This window comes from Sciurus vulgaris (assembly GCF_902686455.1).
Source record: "Sciurus vulgaris genome assembly, chromosome: 11".
In the NCBI taxonomy this organism is placed as follows: Eukaryota; Metazoa; Chordata; class Mammalia; order Rodentia; family Sciuridae; genus Sciurus; species Sciurus vulgaris.
In genome coordinates, this window is record NC_136472.1 from 65,469,212 (window position 1) to 65,490,628 (window position 21,417).

The following is a 21,417-nucleotide window of genomic DNA, read 5'->3' on the forward strand; positions in this document are numbered from 1 at the left end:
TTTGGAAGACACTTTCAAATTCTAGCCTTTAAAAAAAGGGGGTTTTGCTTCAGAGTGTAGCCTTTGTTCAGTAAGTGTTGCAGTTCATTCAGTGCTACTGTATGTATAGTTTAAAACTTATGTCCTTGTTGGAAACAGCTAGTGTTTCTAGATGTTTAAAGGTGCACAACACATGGTAAAAGTTGAGGACTAAAGTAATGCCTTTTAAGTATTTTTTGTTACTATATAGGAATGGTTGCCATTTAGGAGAATGGAATTGTTGAACTTGATGTCTTGGATAATACATGGAAGATTCACTGGGTGGTGGGTGGGGGAATGAGAAAGTATGCATGGAGAAGCACTCTGTGCCCTTAGAATAGTTCCGATCGTCTAGCCATTGTTATATGTGCATTTTAGTTAGTATTGCTGGGTATTAAAGGATAAGTCCTAATGCCCAAAGTTTGTTAGAAGTAGCAAAATAATCTCTATATAAATATCCTTCTGTTAGTTTTTAGGAAGAACTGTCTTCTGGGAATGACCCTGTTAATCTACCTCTTGGAGCTAGGGGTAGTCCTGAATTTAGTCACTGGAATGGTGCTGAGGGAGAAGAGGAAGGGTGAGGGGACGTGCTTTATGCTAGTAGCTCCATATCTGGAAGGCAGGTTTAGATTATAACCATAGATCTATATGCATTTTTTGTAAAGTACTTGTGTTTATTGTGCACAAAGTTTATACTTTATTTCACAACATCTAAGCTTTCTAGATGTTCTGAGGGTAACAGTGAATCATAAAAAGTAGAGCTAGTGAGTTAGCCAATTTGTAAATAACTTTTTGTTATAATTGATAGAAAAGATGCATTTGGGACATGGAATTGCTTTGTCTCTGGGCAAAGTGTATTAGGACTTGCTTGTTAGGCTGGCAGCAGAGAGGCACAGGGATGCACACAGGGAAAGACGGGAGCAAGTGCTCAAGGATTGACATTTCCATGTGAGCCACTGGTGTGTGCATCTTCTGGCTGTACTATAGGAATACTTTAATTCACTGGGAACATGCATTCTTGCTAATACTTTAGTAGAAATCTGGTAATGAAACAAGCTTGGTATATCCTGTTGCTTTGTCTCATTTTAAATTGAAGATTTAAGGGAATGCATTATTTTAGTTGTAACTCTGCCAATATGTCTATCCTAGAGGCCTGTTGCCATTTCTGTCTTCAGTGAAATTTTTGTCCCCAAGAAAGGATAACAGATTGAGTTGGTATAGTGTATTCTTGGTTATCAAAAATACTCATGTAGCTTTGGGATTTTGAATTGGTGAATATTCCTGATGTGTGGAAAAGCATGATACACACTACAATCTCAATCACAAAATGGGATATTGTGTATGTATATGCACGACCTGGAGGGATACGTCCAACTAAGCTACTTATGACTGGATGATTTTGTTCTTTGCTTGTGTGTGTGTGTTTTGTTTTTCCTGTAATGCACACATTAACATTTAAAAAATAAATGCTATTAAAAAAAAAAAAAGAATGAATATCAAGTTTTCTCAAACTGTCGCAAAAATGTTGTAAAGAAAGGAACTTTGCTGAACTCATTCTACAATGATTACCCTGATACCAAATCCAAAGACACAAGAAGAAATGAAAACTATACACCTATATCCCTGCTGGACATATATGGAAAAAAATTCTCAAAAAAATACTAGCAAAGAAAGCCCATCAGCATGTCAAAAAATGATATACCATGAGTAAATGAGATTTATCCCATAGATGTAAGAATGTTTTGACATATGCAAATTGACAAAAACAACACAGGGCTAGGAATGTAGCTCAGTGTTAGACACGTGCCTACCATACACAAGGTTCTGGCTTCCATCCCCAGCACTGGAAAAAAAGAAGATACATATAAATAAAATATAGCATATCAACATACTGAGGGTAAAAAATTCCATCTAGAGATGGAAATGCTAATTACCCTGATTTTATCATTATACCTCCTATACATTGAAGTATAATACAATGTCCCATAAGAAAGTACAAATATTTCAATTAAAATTTAAAAAATAAAGAAAAATGAAAGGAAGGAAGAAAAAAATGAACACTAACAATGGACATGAGTTGCATTGTGTCAATCCTCCACTTACAGGTAACTTAAGTGTGGTCTTTCAACTCTCAATTCTGCAATCTTTCCCTGGACAATCATTCCCTCCAGTTACAGAAGTGATACTTAGACATACCTAATAATGCTTAACATGTTGAATTAACATCTAAATCTTAAAGTGTATTCTATGAAGGAGCATGTTTTGCAAAACCAATATTTTTCCATTTACATTTAGTTCCAATGTTGTGCAGGTACATAGGAAAATATGAACATACTTTGCATATAAATATATGTGTAGATGCAGTAGTTCCCTCTTGTGGTTTTGCTTTATTTGATTTTAGTTACCTGTAACAAACTTTGTTCCAGCATAGCCTGAAAATATTAAATGGAAAATTTCATGAATACACAATCATAAGTTCTGAATTATGTACTATTCTGGGTAGTGTGATAACACTGCTCACATCTTTCTTCCTCCTACCCAGAACATGAATCATTCCCTTTTATTGTGCATCCATGCTGTATATGCTACCAACTGATTCATCACTTCGCAATTTCTCAGTTATAAGATCAATTGTCACAGAATAACATTCCTTGTGTTCAAGTAACACTTATTTTAATTAGTAAAACCTCCGAAGTCTAAAAGTAGCCATTTGGATATGCCAGAGTGAGAACATAAAGTGACCTCCTTTCACTTAAGTGAAAAGGTGAAAGAGTTCAACTTACTAAGAAAAGAAGAAATCACATGTACAGATTGCTAAGATTTACATAGTACGGTAGGATATTTTGAGAGGAAGGGAGAAAGCCCACATTTACATAATTTTCTTTTAGAGCATATTGTTATAATATGTTATGTTCTACTTTATTATTATTATTGTTCAGCTTTTATTGTGTCAAATTATTATAAGTAGGTATGTACAGGGAAAAACAGTCTGTATAAAGTTCAGGCGTCCACTAGGGTCTTGGAAAGTATCACCTGCAGATAAGGGGAAGATTAATAAACTATTTTTATATATGTGCTTATGCACATGCATGCATGTGTGTGTGTAACTATTATATACGAAAATAGGAACTATTTGTGTTAGTCCACTTTGCATCACTGTGACAGAATATCTGAAATAAATAACTTAAAAAGAAAAAAGTTTATTTGGGCTCACAGTTTCAGAGATTTCAGCACATGGTCACTTATCTCCATTGCTTTGGGCCTGAGAAGAGGTCAAACATCATGGCTGAGAGCATATATTGGAACAAAACTCTCGCCTCATGGTAGCCAGGAAGCAGAGTCAGCTCACTTTTATAATGAAGCCCCTACCCCCAAACACATTAAACCATGAATAAATAAGTAGATTACTCTAAGATGTTAGAATCCTCTTGATCCAATCACCTACAAAGACCCCCACCTATGAACACTGCTCTATTGGGGACCAAACATTTTGCACGTGGCCTTTAGAGGACATTTCAGATCCAAAACATGACATTCTGCAATTGTCTCCCAAAGGCTCATGTCCGTCTCATAATAAAGAATGTCCTGAATTCATTTCTAAGAGTCCTACAGTCTTAACAGTTCCAGCACTGCTCAAAAATCGAAGTCCAAAGCCTCCACTGAGGTGGAAGGCAAACTCTTAGTGGGGAACCCCTGCAAAAATGAAACAAACAAGAAACAGCCACACACAAGACTTGTTACATACTTCCCAGATATAATAGTGCAGAGTAAACACTCTCATTCCAAAAAGGAGGAACTGGAAAATAGCAAGATAAAAATCTAGCAGGTCAAATATGAAATCTTGTAGCTCCTGTTTAGCATCCAGGGCATACAGTGGTGTGAAGTGAACTTCAAAGGATTTAGACTTCCCTGATTCTATAATCTTTCTGGCTACAACCTTCCTGGCCTCTCTGTTATCCTTACTATTCTTGCTGTTTGCAGATTTCTTTGATGAATGTTCCAAATTCTTTCGTGACTACCTTTCTGGGATCTCAAAATTGTAGCTTCAGCCTGACTCTCACAGCTTCAATATGCATCCTTCTATCAGAGGCTTCTTTCAGGAACTCCAAACCTGCCATACAATGCCTGGCCTCAGACTTGCCTTTGAAATCTCAGTGGAAACCTCCATAACTCTTGTAATTGGCATTCCTGCAAAATCAGCAGCACATGGACTCTGCCAAGGTCTACCACTAGTGGGATCAGTAATTGGACCACGTTGGACCATGGTTGCAACAGCCTCTGAGTGCCTAGACAGGTGAACATGGGAAATGAATCCCAGGAAAACAATTTCCAAGGTGACCCTGTGCAAGCATCCTGCCTTGGAACTTTCTTCTCAAAGTAGTCTTTTAAATGATGTTACAATTTTATATCCTTGAGCCTGTGATGGGTGGGGTTTTGCTAATTCCTGAAGTATACAGGATGTGTCTTTTCCTATTGTCTAGGTTGAAAGTACTTGGCTTCTTTTTAATGGCCCTTTAAAGATCTTTAACAACCACACCCTCCTGGACTCCCAAATTCCATGCTTCTTTTCTGGACAAATTGCAAGTGTTTCAACTCTTCCTGCTCGGCTTTTGGCTCTTAATTGTCACTGTAATTCTGGCTGAAAGCAACCAGTAATACTTATGTTTTAACATGAATGCTGTTCTGCCTTGACATTTCCTTCCTAAGATTAATTGTCCTTAAACTTGACTCCACTCCAAGTCTCAGGGCATTGACATAATATAGAAAAGTTCTTTGTTAGAATGTAACACAACAGGTCTGTAGTCCAATTTTCAGTAGTCTTCATTTCCATCTTAAATATCAGCTCAACCTTTGCTCTCCATCCCTGTCAACATTCTGGTCTGAGTCCTCACCAGATTTTCCCATTAAAATCTACTTTAGAGCATCATAGCTTTTTTCTATTCTGCATCCCCAGATTTTTCCAAACCCCTCCCTCAAACTAATTCCAGAGGCTTCTGAATCACATCTTCAGGTATAGTTGTAGAAATGACCCTGTAGAACATTTTGGTGGGGAGCATAGTGGTGTAGCAAATTTTCTCATCTCATGGCAGGAAGGAAACACGAGAGGGAAAGGGGGGCGGGGTTTGGATCCTACTATACCCTTCAAGGGCACACCCATAATTACTTCTTCCCACCAGGCTCCACCTCCTAACCTTTCCTCACTTACCAATAGCACCCTCAGCTGAGCACCAGGCCTTCAACACATGAACTATTGGGTTATATTTAAGATTCAAACCGTAGCACCATCTAAAATGGCAAAATGTGCTTAATTATTCTAAAAGGGTCTACCTTTTCCCACTTGATGCATAAGCCATGACCCTAAACATAAACAAGGAATCGTTAACCACTGTTGCCCCAAGTCTTCAAAAGACATCCAAATAGACCAGCCAATGACTCTCCCAATTAGGAGTTTTTGTTTTCCCGGTTGATATGTGTGATATGTTGCTTTTATTTCTTCAGACTGAACTTCAATAGTTCGCTGTTCTGCTTTGTAGACCATCCTTGGCACTTATTCCAATCCCCATGGTTTCCTACCTTAACAAGGAAACTATTCTAGTACTATACCTAAGGACTTTTGTTGGTTCTCTCTGAAACCTAAATTTGACTTCATGATTCTTGATCTTTGTGTTTTCTCTCTTGGCCACTGTCCTTTCTTATGCCTTCGTTGTCTCTACCATCCTGTACATACCCTCAGCCACCAGGCAGCAGAAGGCCTTCCCCACCTGTGCATCTCACCTTATAGTGGTGGTCATCTTGTGCACATCAGTGATCTTGATGTATGTCTGACCTAGGGTCATTGCTTCAGTTAATTATAACAAATTGATTTTAGCCGTATTTACAGTCTTCTTTCCCATGACTGCTTGAGGAACAAGGTCAAGAATGACATTAGGAAAACCATAGCTAGTGGCTGAGCCCTTATCTTGAGATTCTCTTCACTGAAGACACTCAGACCTTCTGCCTTTCATCATTTAACTTTAACCACAAAAAGCACCTTCACTAAAGGAGAGTCTAAGATTGCAAACACACTTAGAACCATGATTTAGGGTCATGGAAGTAGAGAAAAATAAAAATCCTTCTTTCTGTCAGATGTTCATTAAATATTGCCTTTATAAAGCAGTCAATGAAGTAGTCAAAACTCTGAGATATTTATTAGTAAAATAGTTATGATTTTATTGTTTATGCAGAACATGTTAAGAAATAATCAGTTACTATCCACTTTTAGACTTCTGTCAGGAAGTTTAGTTCATTTTAATTGTTTCATTTTAAAAGTCCTCTATCTTAGGAAGGGTGCTATTATGGTTTGGATGTGAGGTGTCCCCCAAAAGCTTACATGCGAGACAATGCAAGGTGATTCAGAGGAGAAATGATTGGGTTTTGAGAGCCTTAATCTAATCAGTTAATTAATCCCTGATGGGATTAACTGAGTGGTAACTGGAGGCAGGTAGGGTGTGGCTGGAGGAGGTGGGAATTAGGGCGTGACTTTGGAGTACATATATATTTGTACTTGGCGAGTGGATTCCCTCTCTGCTTCCTGATCACTGTGAGGTAAGCTGCTTCCCTCCACCACCCTCTCCTGCCATGATGTTCAGCCCCAAGGAATTGAGCTGGTCTTGTATGTGCTAAGACCTCTGAACCATGAGCCCTCAGATAAACCTTTCCTCCTTTACAGTTGTGCTGGTCGGGTCATTTAGTCACAGCAGTGAAAGAGCTGATTAAAACAGGTGCACAAAGAGAAGTTTTGCTACATACAATGTCCTAGATCTGGCCTGTTCATTGCTTTGAAGGGGGTTCAAGACTGGATTCCTTTATAATCAACCGAGCTTATTGATATCTCATTTTGATTATTTTTAAAAGTTCGAAAGATGAAAGATAAATTTCCTTCAGATTCTAATAGACACATTATAAAACAGTATAAGGAAAAGTGTGTGTGTGCGTGTCTGTGTGTGTAATTTCATGTTTTAATTTCCTTTTTTGTTGGAACTTTCGCATATAGTATTTTGGATAAAATAAAAGACAGACTGTAGGGAAACTAGTGGGTGTTCATTAAAACCCATTCCTTTTCAGGTAAAGGAAGCATTTGCCTTGTCAAAACCAAGTGCTTTGCTTAGATGCCACTTGACCTGGATGTGAACAATTTTCCCAGTTTCCCCAGAACATCCACTTTCTGATTTGCTTTTCTTCTGATTTTCAAAAGGTGAATGCAAGATCCTGTTAAGTAGTTTAAACTTTTATTTGGCTATTACAAAATAGTAAAAGAGAGATTCTGACTCAGAAATATTGAATGAGTGAATTAATAAAATATGGTCTGCTAAGAGTTTAAGAATGATAGTTTCAACACTTTGGAAAATGTATTTCATGTTTTAATTATACTATTGATTTATGCACCATCTATTCTTTAATGAATTTATTTTGTCCTTACCTTTCCTTGCCATTTTGTATTTGGTTTTATGTAATGCCAGATGGAATTGCTTTATTTATTTTTATATGGATTAAGATGCTTTACAAACTATGATAATTTCTAATTAATCTAAGTCTGTTAGATTCTCCTGGCTTTCCTTACTTTTGGCTCAAACCTAGTGTTTTTCTAATGATAAAGTACCATTTTTCTTTACTCAAAATATAGCCTTATGAGCCATGATCCATACAGGGTCACTGTAAGTAATCTAAGATGCTTTGTCTTGAATCATATAATTTTTACCCCAATCTTAGAATATTCTGATATTTCGATTAAAAAAGAGAAAATTTTGTCCCATGTATTTTTGTCTGAAAATCTTTATTAATCACTAATGGACAACTACTGTTGTTTTGAAAATTGTTTTTATCATAACCTGACAACAAAAAATGATGAGTAGGTGAGGTAATAAGTTAATTAGACTGTTTTAATATATTCTACAATATACACATATATCAAAACATCACACTGTATCCCATAAATATATATAATTATTGTTTATTAATGAAAAATGCATTTAAACTTTAGTTCAACAGCTCTGGAAGCATTCATTGTAACTTAACTATGATCTATATTTGGAAAATAGCATTCCTTTTCTGATCTAGACAATCTGCCCTTTTTTTTTTTTTCAGTACCTGGGATTGAACCTAGGGCATTTAAACACTGAGCCACATCCCAAGCCCTTTTTTGTATTTTTATTTAGAGACAGGATCTCTCTGTGTTGCTTAGTGCCTCATTGAGTTGCTGAGACTGGCTTTGAATTCACAATCCTCCTGCCTCATTCAGCATTCCCAGCCACTGGGATTACAGGGTGTGCCACCTCAACAGGCCTAGACTATTTTTAAGGTATTATATATTACCAGGGGATAAGGAGATAAGTATATAGGATGTTATTGTTCATTTGGTATTGTCACAGTTATACAGATGATTTAATTCTGAAGATCTGTTGTACAACTTAGTGCCTATATTTAACAATAAAGGTATTGTCCACTTCAAAATATGTTGAGGGTAGATCTTTTGCAAAGTGTTCTTAACACACACACACATATACACACACACACAAACTGAAGGACACAAGGCAACTTTTGAAGATAATGAATGTGTTTATTACCTTGACTGTGGTAATGGTAACACAAGTATATAAATATGCAACATGCATCAAATTTTTATGCTTCTGAAACATCTTTTAATCTATAATTTCCCTCCCTAATTCATTTATTTATTTTTAATTTTTTTATTTTTACAGACTGCATTTTGATTCATTGTAGACAAATGAGGTACAACTTTTCATTTCTATGATGTAGATTCACACCATTCATGTAATCATACATGTACATAGGGTAATAGTGTCTAAGTTCACTATCTTTCCTTCCTCCATTCCTCCTGCCCCATTTCCCTCTACACAATCCAAAGTCCCTCCATTCTTCTCTTACCCCCCTGCCACCCCACTCCTCTCCATTATGTATAATCATCCACTTATCAGAGAAAACATTTGGCCTTTGTTTTTTTTTGGGATTGGCTTATTTTACTTAGCATGATATTCTCCAACTCTATCCATTTACCAGCAAATGGCATAATTTTATTCTTCTTTATGGCTGGGTAGAATTCCATTGTGTTTATATAGCACAGTTTCTTTATCCATTCATCAGTTGAAGGACATCTAGGTTGGTTCCACAATTTAGATATTATAAATTGAGCAGCTATAAAGATTGATGTGACTGCTTTGTTGTAGTATGCTAATTTTAAGTACATACATCAAAATTTTATCATTCATTATATATAACTTTTGCATACCAACTATATCTCAATAAAACTGGGAAGAAGAAAAAAAAGAAAGTTATATATATTACTCATATCTTTGTTTTATATATATATATATATATATATATATATATATATATATATACTCTGTGTCCTTATATATTTTCTATTTGCTTGACAAATTGAATGTCCAGGTGTCATGGTTTGATTGTGAGGTGTCCTCCCAAAAGCTTCTGGGTAAATGCAGGAAATGTTCAGAGGTAAAGTGATTGACTTGGGAGATCTGTGACCTAATCATCCCACCCTGGTTGAAGGGATTGGGTGGTAACTGAGGCAGGTGGGGTGTGGCTAGAGGAGGTGGGATACTGGGGTGTGGCCTGGCAGGGCATCTTCCCTCTTGCCTCTTTCTCTCTTACCTCTCTCCTTCCTGACCCTGCCATGAGCTGAGCAGCTTTCCTCCACTGACCATTTCCCCCAGGATGTGCTCCCTCACTTTGGACCTAGAGCAATGACCTTGGCCATCTATGAACTGGGATATCTGAAACTGTGAGCACCAAATAAATGTTCACTCCTTTAAACAGGTCTTTTCAGGAACTTTGGTCAGTGACTAAAAGCTACTTAAAGTACCAAGGGAATCATCTCACTGCCTCTGTAATGGTGCACATTTCGGTCTCCTTTCACTGTTATGGGTTTACCTTGGATGCTTCTTTTATTTTAATGTTTTAGATATTTTATTTTAAAGTGTTTGATATACATAAAAAGGGGGAAAAAAGAAAAGAAATAAATCATTCTTCTAGTAAACCTACTTTTATTCACCTTTGTAATTTTCAGGATTTGGTTAATCTAATCTGTCATTATTCTTGAGTCAAGATAAAGAAATCCTTTCATGACCTGTTGGCCTGATCATAACAAGGTTAACTTCCCCTGTAGAAACTCACCCAGGACCAGGGTCATAGTCGGGAAGTGGTACAGGATGAGGTAAGAGCGACTGCTTTAGGAGTAGACCAAGATTAGAGTGCAGGTGATTTCAGTTCTGTTTGACCTTAGCCATGTAAGCACGAGGGCACATAAATGACCGAGGCAGGGAGCAGGTCTTGGTCAGCAAGCTCCCCTTTATTCAGCTACGGGGTCAATTGTACAAACAGCTGATATGGCTCATTTTCAGGGGTAAAATGGCTGCTGACCATGAAGTTTTGGGCTTTATATACAGCCTTAGAGCCAGGCCTGGGGGGAGTTAGTTACTTTTGGTGGGCAGGGGACAGGGGACAGGCCCAGGTCATGGGAAGAGTTTTGGTGGCAGGATCATTTAGGGCAGAGCAAGAAGACAGGTAGGTACTTTTCAAGACTAGTCACTAGCCTCTTTAAATTTTTTTCTTTCATATTCATTCAATTTAACAGACAAGTTATCAAATCCTATACGTGCTGTATAAATATCTAATAATGACCAAAGAGTTAAGTACTTAGAATTAAAATACTCTTGATGATAAAACGTATCAGTTATGAATAATTATTTCACTGGTTGTCTTAATAAAGATAGTTGGGCAAAGTTTAGTAATATATATGTTAAAGGATTATAAAAAGTTTTGTGTAAATAGAAATAAATATTGATGAAACAATTGCAACATTGAGCAATTTCAATATAGCATACCCAGCCAGGCACGGTGGTGCATGCCTATTATCGCAGCGGCTTGGGAGGTTGAGGCAGGAGGATCGTGAGTTCAAAGCCAGCCACAGGAACTTATTGAGCCTAAGCTACTGAGAGACCCTGTATGAAAATAGAAAATAAATTAAATAGAAAATAAATTAAATTAAATAGAAAATAGAAAATAAAAAAAGGCTGGGGATGTGATTTAGAGGTTAAGTGCCCCTGTGTTCAATTCCTGGTAATAACAAAACAACAAACAAAAATATCGATGTAGCATATCCTAGAACACTATTGTCTATTCCTTCATCTAGAAAATGATTCAAGTATTTGAATCTTACAGAAATTTTCTTAGACATGTTTTAAAATACTAGCTAAAGTTACTTATACTGACCATGAAATCCTCAAATAAATAATAATTTAAGCCTATTTTACTAGGGAACTACTGGAAAGGGGTGCATATTTTCATTTCTCAGACAATTTAAGTTTAAGGATGCACAGATGCCCCACTCATCTACTTTACACTCTTGATTCTGCTGTCAGAGAAAGAAGGGACAGGTTTGGGTGATTTCTTGCATTTCTCTGATGCTCAGAGCATACAAAACTTTTTCACTGTTTGGGGATGGGTTAGAAATTAAAGGGGATTTGCAGAATTCAATTTAGGATCACAAATAAACAAAACAAATGTCCCAAGGTATCTCATTGTGTGACAAGGTAATAAAGTGAGTATTCCCAAGAGAACCCCAGGGACTCTCTTGTTTACATCACTTCTCAGGACCTCAATCTTTTAACAGTTTTACTTAGAAAAATATTCAGTTCAGTGTTGGTGCTTGAAAAATAAGTGTTTTCTTCTGGCAAGAACGCAGAAAGAGGTTGGAATAGAAACAACTGCAAAATCCATTTTGTGCCCAGCGGTCAGGAAAGAAGGTTGGATGTCCCTGAGACTGTTAACTGTGCATCTACAGCTTAGATCTCTGGATCTCTACTGTATTTAATGTGAGATCCCCTCATCCCTAGTTCCTCTGCTCTAGAACAAACTCTTCCCAGACTTCAGGTAAGAGGGAAGATCCTGAAGTGACTAGGAAGGAAGATTTTGAAAGAAGTAAGATTCTCAAAAATCAGAAATCTTGGGTGTATCCTGAGAGAAGGCTAAATCCTCACTTTTACAGTCCATAGTCTATTTGGGAGAGGAGATTTTTCTTTTTACAAAATACTCTAGAATCCTCAACCCTAGACATCTTGCTACTGGGCTCTTCATGATGGGGTCAGTTTAAGTACTGAGTCCTGAGAAATCAAAAGAGTCATTTCCTCAAACTAGCTATGCCTCTCCACAATTTCCCTATTCTCTGACCTTTCAGTCCTTTCAACATTAGTGTTCTCTTCCTTTTTCCCCTTTCTTGTACCCTCTCCTTGATGTGACTCACCAAACTCGTAGGGCTCTGCCTCAGATGTAAGGGAGCTTCCTGACACTGGTCGCTGTTGTCTGGGCAGTGGGAGGGAGCCAGAGCTTGACGAGCACTCCTGGGAGCATGAGGGGACTTACGCACCAGCACCAGAGTCCTCCCAGCATCAGTACACTCTCTCTGGGGTTAGACTGAGAAGTAGAAAAGACTTGCAAACTTGGGGTCTCTTCCTATTTTCACTTAGGACTGCCAATGTTGCCCTCTCATCTATGTAAGCATCCCTTGTGATTTTCCTTATCACAGGATCTCTTTGTTCCAAGGATCACCTAGCTGGACCAGCATCTGCTCTTCTAATTTCCTGCAGTGCTTTAGATGGAATGAACCGTGCTTAGGAATAAGAGGAAATATGTGTGTGACACTGCCTGCATGTGGAGGAGGAGTCCATTCATGCCCTCAAAGTCAAAGACCTCTGGTAAGTTAGGCTAGACTGAATTCAGATTCAATGCAGATGAAAATTCTTTAATAGAAACTTGTCACCCTGTGGTCTTGAAATCAAGTCACCCTTGGCAGCTCAATGAGCCAGTGGTTCATCAAAATGGTTCTGTTCATAGTTACCCTGTACTTCCAGCTAGACATAGGGTCTTATGTGTGAAGAGAGAAAAATTTAGATCTTTGAAGTCTTTGACGTTTCTCTATCTTAAGATTGTCCTGCCCAAAGGGTTGACTTTTGGCTCTAATCAACTTCGTCCTAAACAGCGGTTCTAAGACTAATACTTCAATCTTTCCCAGAGATCTCACAACACCTCTGAGACCCAGTCATCTTCTACCTTCTCTAATTCTTTCAGTCAGTTGCTTACTCATTAGCTTGGATCCAGTCATACATTTTTTGTTCTACATGTACAGCAAAATATAGAATTTGGATCGTCTGACTGGCTTCAGAGCATCAGACGAGGGCCTGATTTCCTACCAATGCACTGAACCAGCACACATTCCAAATGAAACTGCAGCATCAATGATGTCACACACTGTTACGTCATGTAAGACATTACAAGTATGCAGACAGTTGTTGTGGCTGCATTTGTTCTCCATGAAGGTCTCCACAGTGTGTGGTGCTGCCTATGACTAACTACCTGTTTACCGTTTTGGCTGCACAACTCTTCCTGCCTCACCCTTGAGCATCATCATCATAATCAAGGATTATTTCTCTGATCCAGTGAAGAATTTAGGAAAGAACGAGGACTGTGGATTATAGCACAAGGACTGTGGATTAAACTTGTCTCTTAATTGCCTTTTTTTTCTTGAAAAGATGATGGACAATCCACTGGAAAGAAAATGTAAAGTTGACTATTTAAATCTGATATGTGGTGAAATTAAATGTAAATTCTGTGCTATAATCAGTAAACTGGAAAGTAAACTACAACTAGGGCTTTCTAGTAGAGGGTCAATTCCTTAATTTTTTTTTCAAATCCATGTAATACACCCTTTTTTCTTTGGCTCAGATGAATAACATGTAATTTTCCAAGAAGATATTTCCTAGTATTATCCACACAATTGTCAAACAATGACTATGATTTATAGTACTCTCCCAGCAAGGATCACTAAGAGGGCATAATGCTGGTGTAACTATCAACCAAAGGGCCCCAAGTGAAATATAGGAATGGGAAATTTGAAAATCCAGTGTCTTACATGTTTACAGGAATTTAAAAAATCAAGTGCATTCATTCTTTCAATGAGAGCCTCACTTACTGGATTTGGTACTCCACCATGATCAATGTTTGATTATTCTATATATGCTAATCTGTAGACAGGCATACATGTCAATGGGCAGAGAAAACAAAACTTATCTGACTGAATTCATCCTGCTAGGCCTTTCTCCAGATCATCAGACCCAGATCCTGCTGTTTGTGGTGTTTCTCCTCATCTACCTGCTAACTGTGCTTGGGAACCTGCTCATCATACTCCTAATTCACATTGACTCTCGGCTTCATACACCAATGTACTTCTTCCTCAAAAATCTGTCACTTACTGATCTCTGTTTCTCTACAACAATTGTTCCGAAGATGCTATCCCATTTCCTGGTTACAAGAAAGACCATTTCATTTACTGGGTGCTCAACTCAAATGTTCTTCTTTCTAGTAATGGGGTGCACTGAAAGTTCACTTCTAGCAGTGATGTCCTATGACCGCTATGTGGCAGTCTGCAAGCCCCTGCACTACTCCACCATCATGACTCAGAGGGTTTGTGTTTTGCTAGTCATAGGGTCCTGGGTTAGTGGGGTATTTGTGTCTTTAGTAGATACCACTTTTACTCTATGTCTCCCATACCAAGGGCCAAATATGATTAATCATTATTTTTGTGAGCCTCCTGCGCTTTTGAAGCTGGCTTCAGAAGAAACCTACAAAGCTGAGATGGTTATCTTTGCAATGGGTGTGGTAATCCTCCTAGGTCCTGCCTCTCTCATTCTTTTCTCCTACTGCAATCTTATCTCCACTGTGATCCAAATACAGTCAGGGGAAGGGAGGCTTAAGGTCTTCTCTACCTGTGGTTCCCATTTTATTGTTGTTATCTTCTTCTATGGGTCAACCATATTTACTTACATGCAGCCAAATTCAAAGAAAATGAATGAGGGGGATAAGGTGATCTCAGTGTTCTACTCAGTCATTACTTCCATGATGAACCCATTCATTTATAGCCTAAGGAACAAGGATGTGAAGGAGGCATTAAAGAAGGTACTTAGAAGATAGAACCTATTTGAGGCAGTGATCCTTCTATTGGTGTATAATCAGGGGTATGAAGACATTAGAAAGTTCAACAGTTTCAACAGCTGTTATTCTGAATGATCTCTAATCTGAGACAGTACCCAAGGCTACGGGCCCTCTTACACATCTATGAATGTTTCCATGTTTGTCTATTGCAGTCTTGCTAAAGCTTTATTCTCTATGACCACAGTTCATTTGCATGGTGACAGCTTATTGACTACTATATTAAAAATTTAAAAAAATAGTGAACAAGCTTTTCATTTATGTGGACTTATTGGTGCATCAATCCATTGTCATATAGGAATATTTCCTTTTGCTGTAAGCTCAATAATTACTTGCTAACCTCATCTCATGGCAGTATCATTCATAGCCATTCATGGATCTTGAAATCCTGACAGATATTAAAAGAATAGATTCTACAATTTCCTGTAAGAAAAATGTTAATGATTTTTTTCCATGAAACTCTGATAGTACAATTGTTTACAAAACATCTGTAGAGGTTCAAACTACTGTTATATACAATTCAGAGAACAGGTGATGTAGATAACAAGGTCCAGCAACACACTTCAATTTCTCAGACACTGTCTCCCTCTAAGGATAATTGCTGGCTTGAGGAAACTAGAATTGAGAAACAAACTTCCTGTACCAGAACTGTCATGTGAAAAACCCCTGTGACACCAGTACTCCACAGCTTCTCTTCCCCCAGACATTCTCTCCTCTCCTCTTTTGGTTCTATTTTGCCACTATCCATTAAGATCTCTGTGGGAAGTGGAACAGAATGACTGAAATCTGAGGGGAAACATTGGAGTTGTTTTTGTGTGACGAGTTGTCCCTTTAGCTTTTTCTAAACATTGCTATAATCCTGTCAGGGCAGAAGCACTACTGATAACACCTGCAGCTACTCACTGTCCCTGCTTTAGAAGAAAATCCAGTTGTCTCATTTACCAGACTCAACTGAATGCCTAACTATAGGCATGAAGTGGAATGGACCCAATATTTCTTTGGTATGCAGGAATCCTACCAATTCCCATCCTGGTTGCAGGGCCTGTGAGTCATGTAAACGTAGCAGTGGACACACCCGTGCTAGCCATTTCCCCATGGTTCTCCATCTCTCCTGGTGAAAGGCTCATGGCACAAGCATCCCCTTAGTTGTCCTTCCTTTCCCAGGTTCACAAATATGACACTGACTTCTCCTACCTTTCTGCCATGGAGAAGGACTCCCTTTGTGGGGAAGATTCCCTTTGTGGGGAATCTTGGTAAGTGGAGAGGAGTGCTGCTCATCTTGGCAAATCCTCCTTTCACAAGTGGAAAGGTAAAGAAGCACTTCATTCTTTTCCTGGAGGTAGCGTACACTTGGAGTTCACCTCTCACTTTGTGAAGTTTTCTTAACAAATGTACAAACAGCAATTAGAGTAAAGGGTGACATGGGGCAGAGAAACAAGAAAGTCCTGGTGATTTTGAAGTTTGCCACACTGACTTCTGGCTGCTGTGCCTCGCTGCCCCTGGCTTGCCCTTAATATCCAATGCTGTTCATTCTCTGTGTTGAATGTATTGTGTGTAGACTGGGAGATCAAATGTGCAATGATGGATTCACCATGCACGCATGATGTGTAGTATTTTTGGATAACATGAACTAACGGTATCCTATACAAAGAAATACACAGTTGGGGAATTCAGCATCCTACTTTCATCAAACACTGAACCATTTCTAAATATTGAGTAAAGCAAGACAGTTCAACTAAAGAACTTCAAAAACATAGCTCTGTTAGGCCAAAGCCTATTAATATAATTAAATTATGAATTAATATATGATATTGATATTTCTTTTTTATTAGAGCATTATAGTTTTACATAGTAGTTGGGTTTATCCTGACAAAATCACATATGCATGGAATTCAATTTCGGTTCACATTCCCTTCTTTCTCCCTTTTCTAAAGTATTAATGTAGCATTTTAGATCAATTGATGGCTTATAACAATATGTAGTTGACAAATCAAATGTGGCATGAGAAAAAAATTAAACAGAATTGAGTACTTGTGTCGTTACAGGGTAAGAAAGAACACATGGAAAAAAAAACTGTTGAAATAATTCAATTTCATGGTTTATCTGAAATCATTCTTAAGTATTCAAACACACCTATTGCTAGAAACAATTTGGTACTCTTCAGCACTCAATATTCTGCCCTCTCCTTTATTAAAAGAAACCAGGAGTGTCTAAAGATTGGTAAACATAAATATCACACCAAGGAAAACTCAAGATGTTTGTTTGTTTTTAAGAAACAATGATTCAGTCCAGATTCTGGGGTCACTGTTTTCCCATGAGGTGTAGGCAGGTGGGGGTTGACAAACAGAAACAGCCAAGTGTATTCCACAGGATCGAGGAAAAGCCTTTCTTCTTCCAAGGCTCATGGCTTCTAGTGGGTTGTAGGGGTCTTTGGCTATGGCAGCATTGACTCCAATCTCTGCCATTGCCTTCACATGACCTTCCTTCCATGTCTCTCTTCCTCTAATTTTATAAAGATACTTTTCATTGGATTGGGGACCCACCCCTATCCAGGATGATGCTATCTCAGATCACCTTATTACAACTGGAAAGACCTTATTCCAAGGAGGTCACATTCAGAGTTTCCATGTGGACATATATTTCTGGTTGACACAGTTCAACCCTTCAGAATAGTGATGGAATTCCTGACATGGTGACTGATTTGCTTTGTGTTCCATAGAAAGCTACCCCTGATGTGTCTTGAAAAATCACTTCGAGGGTTGTGTGGAGAATAAACGGTAAAAGGACAATATTGGAAGTAAAAAAATCCATCAGGGAGCTAGACCTCTAGCCCAGGTAAGAGATGAGGGTCAAAGCCAGGGTTGTGGCAATAGTGAGGCAGAGGAGATGACAAGACAGGTGAATAGAGAGGATGTCCAAGGTGAAACAATAAAGGACTGGAATATCCTTGTAAGTCTGGCCTATGAAATCTACAGATGATGGGGAAGAAGTAAAGGTGAAGAGTTGGATGAGGAACTCAAGAATTATCTTTGGATTTGTTTATATGGGCTTGTGTTGTGTGCTGACTCTGCTCTCACAACATTCTTCTGTATTTCAGTAGCTACAGAAAAGCCCTCATTGAAACAGTAAGGACATCTGGGACTGTACCATGTACCTCTAGTGTGTTTTTTCCCTAGTAGTAGAATGCAATTGGAACATTTTGAGTTCAAGTATAGTGAAAGGTTTTGAAGCCTCTCATACCTCTTGATTTGGAGGATATTATCCAGATGATGAAGAATATATAATTGGTCCTTTGTATCCAAACTTTCTTTAACCAAGTATTTAATCAACTACTAAATATGTGAAGACTGTCTTGGGCATTATAAGTAATCTGGAGGTGATTTTAAATACATAGGAGGATATTCGTTGTTATTTGACAAACCTGAACATCCAAGGATTTTGGTATCTCTAGAGGTTCTGGAATAAATCCCCTACAGATACTGAAGGAAGACTATATCAGAGGCATTTTACAATATCATCATTATTGAAAACAGTACTTTAAAAATTCAAAGACCTGTAAATCCAAGAGGGCCTCAGGCTGGTTAAAGGAACATCAGTATAGTACTTGACATCAGATGAGAATTAGGTATTTCAGTTTCAGATTATTATTTTTAAGTGCCCTGGGGAACTCTTATCAATAGCAAGGTTAAGAAAGTTCATTGCATTGTTTGCTCCAGGGAATTCCCTGAGCATAACATCTCTCAGGATCTCAGGTTTGAAGACTTCCTTCAGGAAGATCCTCCAGGCTGGTTCCTTATGATTTGGGATTGTGACCTATAATAAAATACTACATCTTGCCTTGGGACAGGGTAAGATGATGTCCCAACTTCAGCATATTTGGAAAACTGCAAAAGAGGTTGCCTATTAGGACAAAAATTTGCAGGCTGCAGATTTGGCACCTTTCATTTGCTACTTCTCTCCATCACTGTACTCCCTTCCTGGGGTTACCCCTGCCAGTCCTCCAGGTGAGAGTGGGTATACTAGGGGTGGGGTGGGGTTCATCCTTTTAGTAGTCCAAACCTTGATTCTCTTCATGGAGATGGGGGCTTTGCTCTTCACTTGTTTTTCTTTCCTTCCCAGCTGGCTTCTACAGACAATAGATGCTCCTCATGAATCCTGTTCTGCAACTCCCCTGGGGATGGTTAAGCTCTTGTAGTACCAGAGTGAGTGTAAGGGCTGTGAACAGCTACCAACTCTTGTTTGCCACAAAAGGCTAATCTAGAGATTCTCCACTGCCTCTTGCTGTCTCAGTGCACCCCCTTCAGGATTTCTTCCCTTATTCTCTTTAGCTACTTGTGTTTGGGCAATGGGAACTGATAGGACCAGGCCAGCATCTGAGCCTCCAGTCTTGCAGACACAGGTAAAGACTTGTTGAACTCAGACTTCCCTGGATGGACACAGCAGGCTGCATGTGCAGGTAAGCAGCCCCCTCCCTGTGCCTAAGAGAACTGAACTCACCCTCCATGGAGACATGGCTGGTAGTGAGTTCCTGAGATTGTTAACCTGGTGATGAATCCTGTTGGCTGCTAAGTCAAGACCTTGCCATCCTGAAGTCAGTGCTTAATGTTTGAGTGGTCCACACAGCCCCCTCTTCTCTCTCACACTTCTCTTGAAGGACTGAATGTGTTATGTGAGGGCGTTGGCATGAGCCTCTTCATTCATTAAACTAACTATATTAAACCCCTAGTATTTGAGAGGTGATACTGAAATACAGAAGATAGAAATAAATATCATGTTGCACATGAAGCAGAAACCCAGATTAGACACATGTAAAGTAATAACTAGAGGATAATGTAACAACTGCACAAAAGCAGGTATGCACAAATCCTTTTCTGGACATTATGGAAATAAAGGTCAAATCTGGCTCGTAGAAGGATTAAAAGTGTTATAAGTGGTTCTATTGAAGTTGACTATAGACATTTAATGATGGTTAAAGCCAAAAGGACTAAAATATTCCTGTGAAAGACTATGAAGTTCAGAACTACAGAGTATTTGTGGTTGAGGCTGGCATAGAAGGCAAGGAAAGAGGTTTAAGTATTTATGTTGTGGATATTGGTAGAAGACAGAGCATTTAAAGAATTGGAACATAATTAAAAGAATGTTATGAAACTAAGGGAAAGGAGAAATGGGGTGATACTGATCAAAGGGTATAAAATTTCAGTTATGCAAGGTAAGTGCAGTTACTGTATTTTATACTTAAAGTCTGGGAAGAGGGCAGATCTGAAATAAGTTTTTCTCATCAGAGAAAGGGAAAGGAAATGTTAAGGTGTGGAGGTGATAGATGTGTTAACTACCTTAATTGTGACGATCATTTCCCAATGTATATGTATCAAAACATTCAATTGTATACCTTAAACATATGCCATGTTTATATGATAATTTTACCTCCGCCAAGTTATTTAAAATAAGCAGTTGAGATAAGGACTCATCATTTTCTAATAGTATAATTGGCTTCTTTTGTGATTTGATTTTCCACATGGGATATAGATAATTACAAAAAAATGGGATCATCTTGGAGATGGGTTTTAGTTAACATGCTTATGCTATAGCAGAATATAAGAACAAAAGCCATAAGACACAGTCTCTGACAACTGCAGAGAGGTTTAAAGATGTATTTATAGTTAAATTATACCACATGCCATAGAGATTGGAAGATTATATGAAATGCTAAAATATCTTTGTTTTGATGAAATTGTTATAATACACTCATGGAAATAAAAATGAGGATGAAAGGATTTGAGGGGTTAGTGGTATGACACAAAACAGAAGCAGTGACTGCTTAATAGATGCTAGATAAGTTCAGTAATAATACAAAAAACAAAAATTAGATAATGGATACAAGGACTAATAGGATAAATGGAAGTTGTATAGATTTACTATTTTCAAGCAAAAATACTTTTTAAAAATTGTGGTAAAAGCAGTCATATTTATCATCTTTACCATTTTAAGTACACAGTTTAGTAGTATTTTACCTATATTTACATTGTCTGACATATCTCTAGAATATCTTCATCTTGTAAAACAAACTCTATACCCATTGAACAAAACCCCATATTTTCCTCACTCCATAGCTGCTGGAAACGCCCACAGAATTTTCTGTTTATATGAGTTGCATATAATAAGAATCATAGAGTATTTGTCTTCTTGTGACTGGTTTATTTCACTTAACATAACAGTCTCAAGATTCATCCATGATGCAGCATACCACAGGATTTCCTTCTTTTTAGGGCTAAATAATATTCCATTGTACGAACGTACCAAGTTTCATCCAGCAGTGTACATTGGAGTTCCTTCCAACTC

The 21,417-nt window shown here is 38.1% G+C and overlaps 1 protein-coding gene across 1 annotated transcript; it reads left to right on the forward strand.

Moving 5' to 3' along the window:
* Nucleotides 1-14,130: 14,130 nt before the first annotated feature.
* On the forward strand, nucleotides 14,131-15,060 carry LOC306640986 (olfactory receptor 2D3-like; the record flags this gene model as incomplete). The annotated part of the gene is made up of 1 exon (XM_079105759.1): nucleotides 14,131-15,060. The coding sequence occupies one exon, from the start codon at nucleotides 14,131-14,133 to the stop codon at nucleotides 15,058-15,060; it is 930 nt and encodes a 309-aa protein (XP_078961885.1).
* Between the last annotated feature and the right edge of the window lie 6,357 nt (nucleotides 15,061-21,417).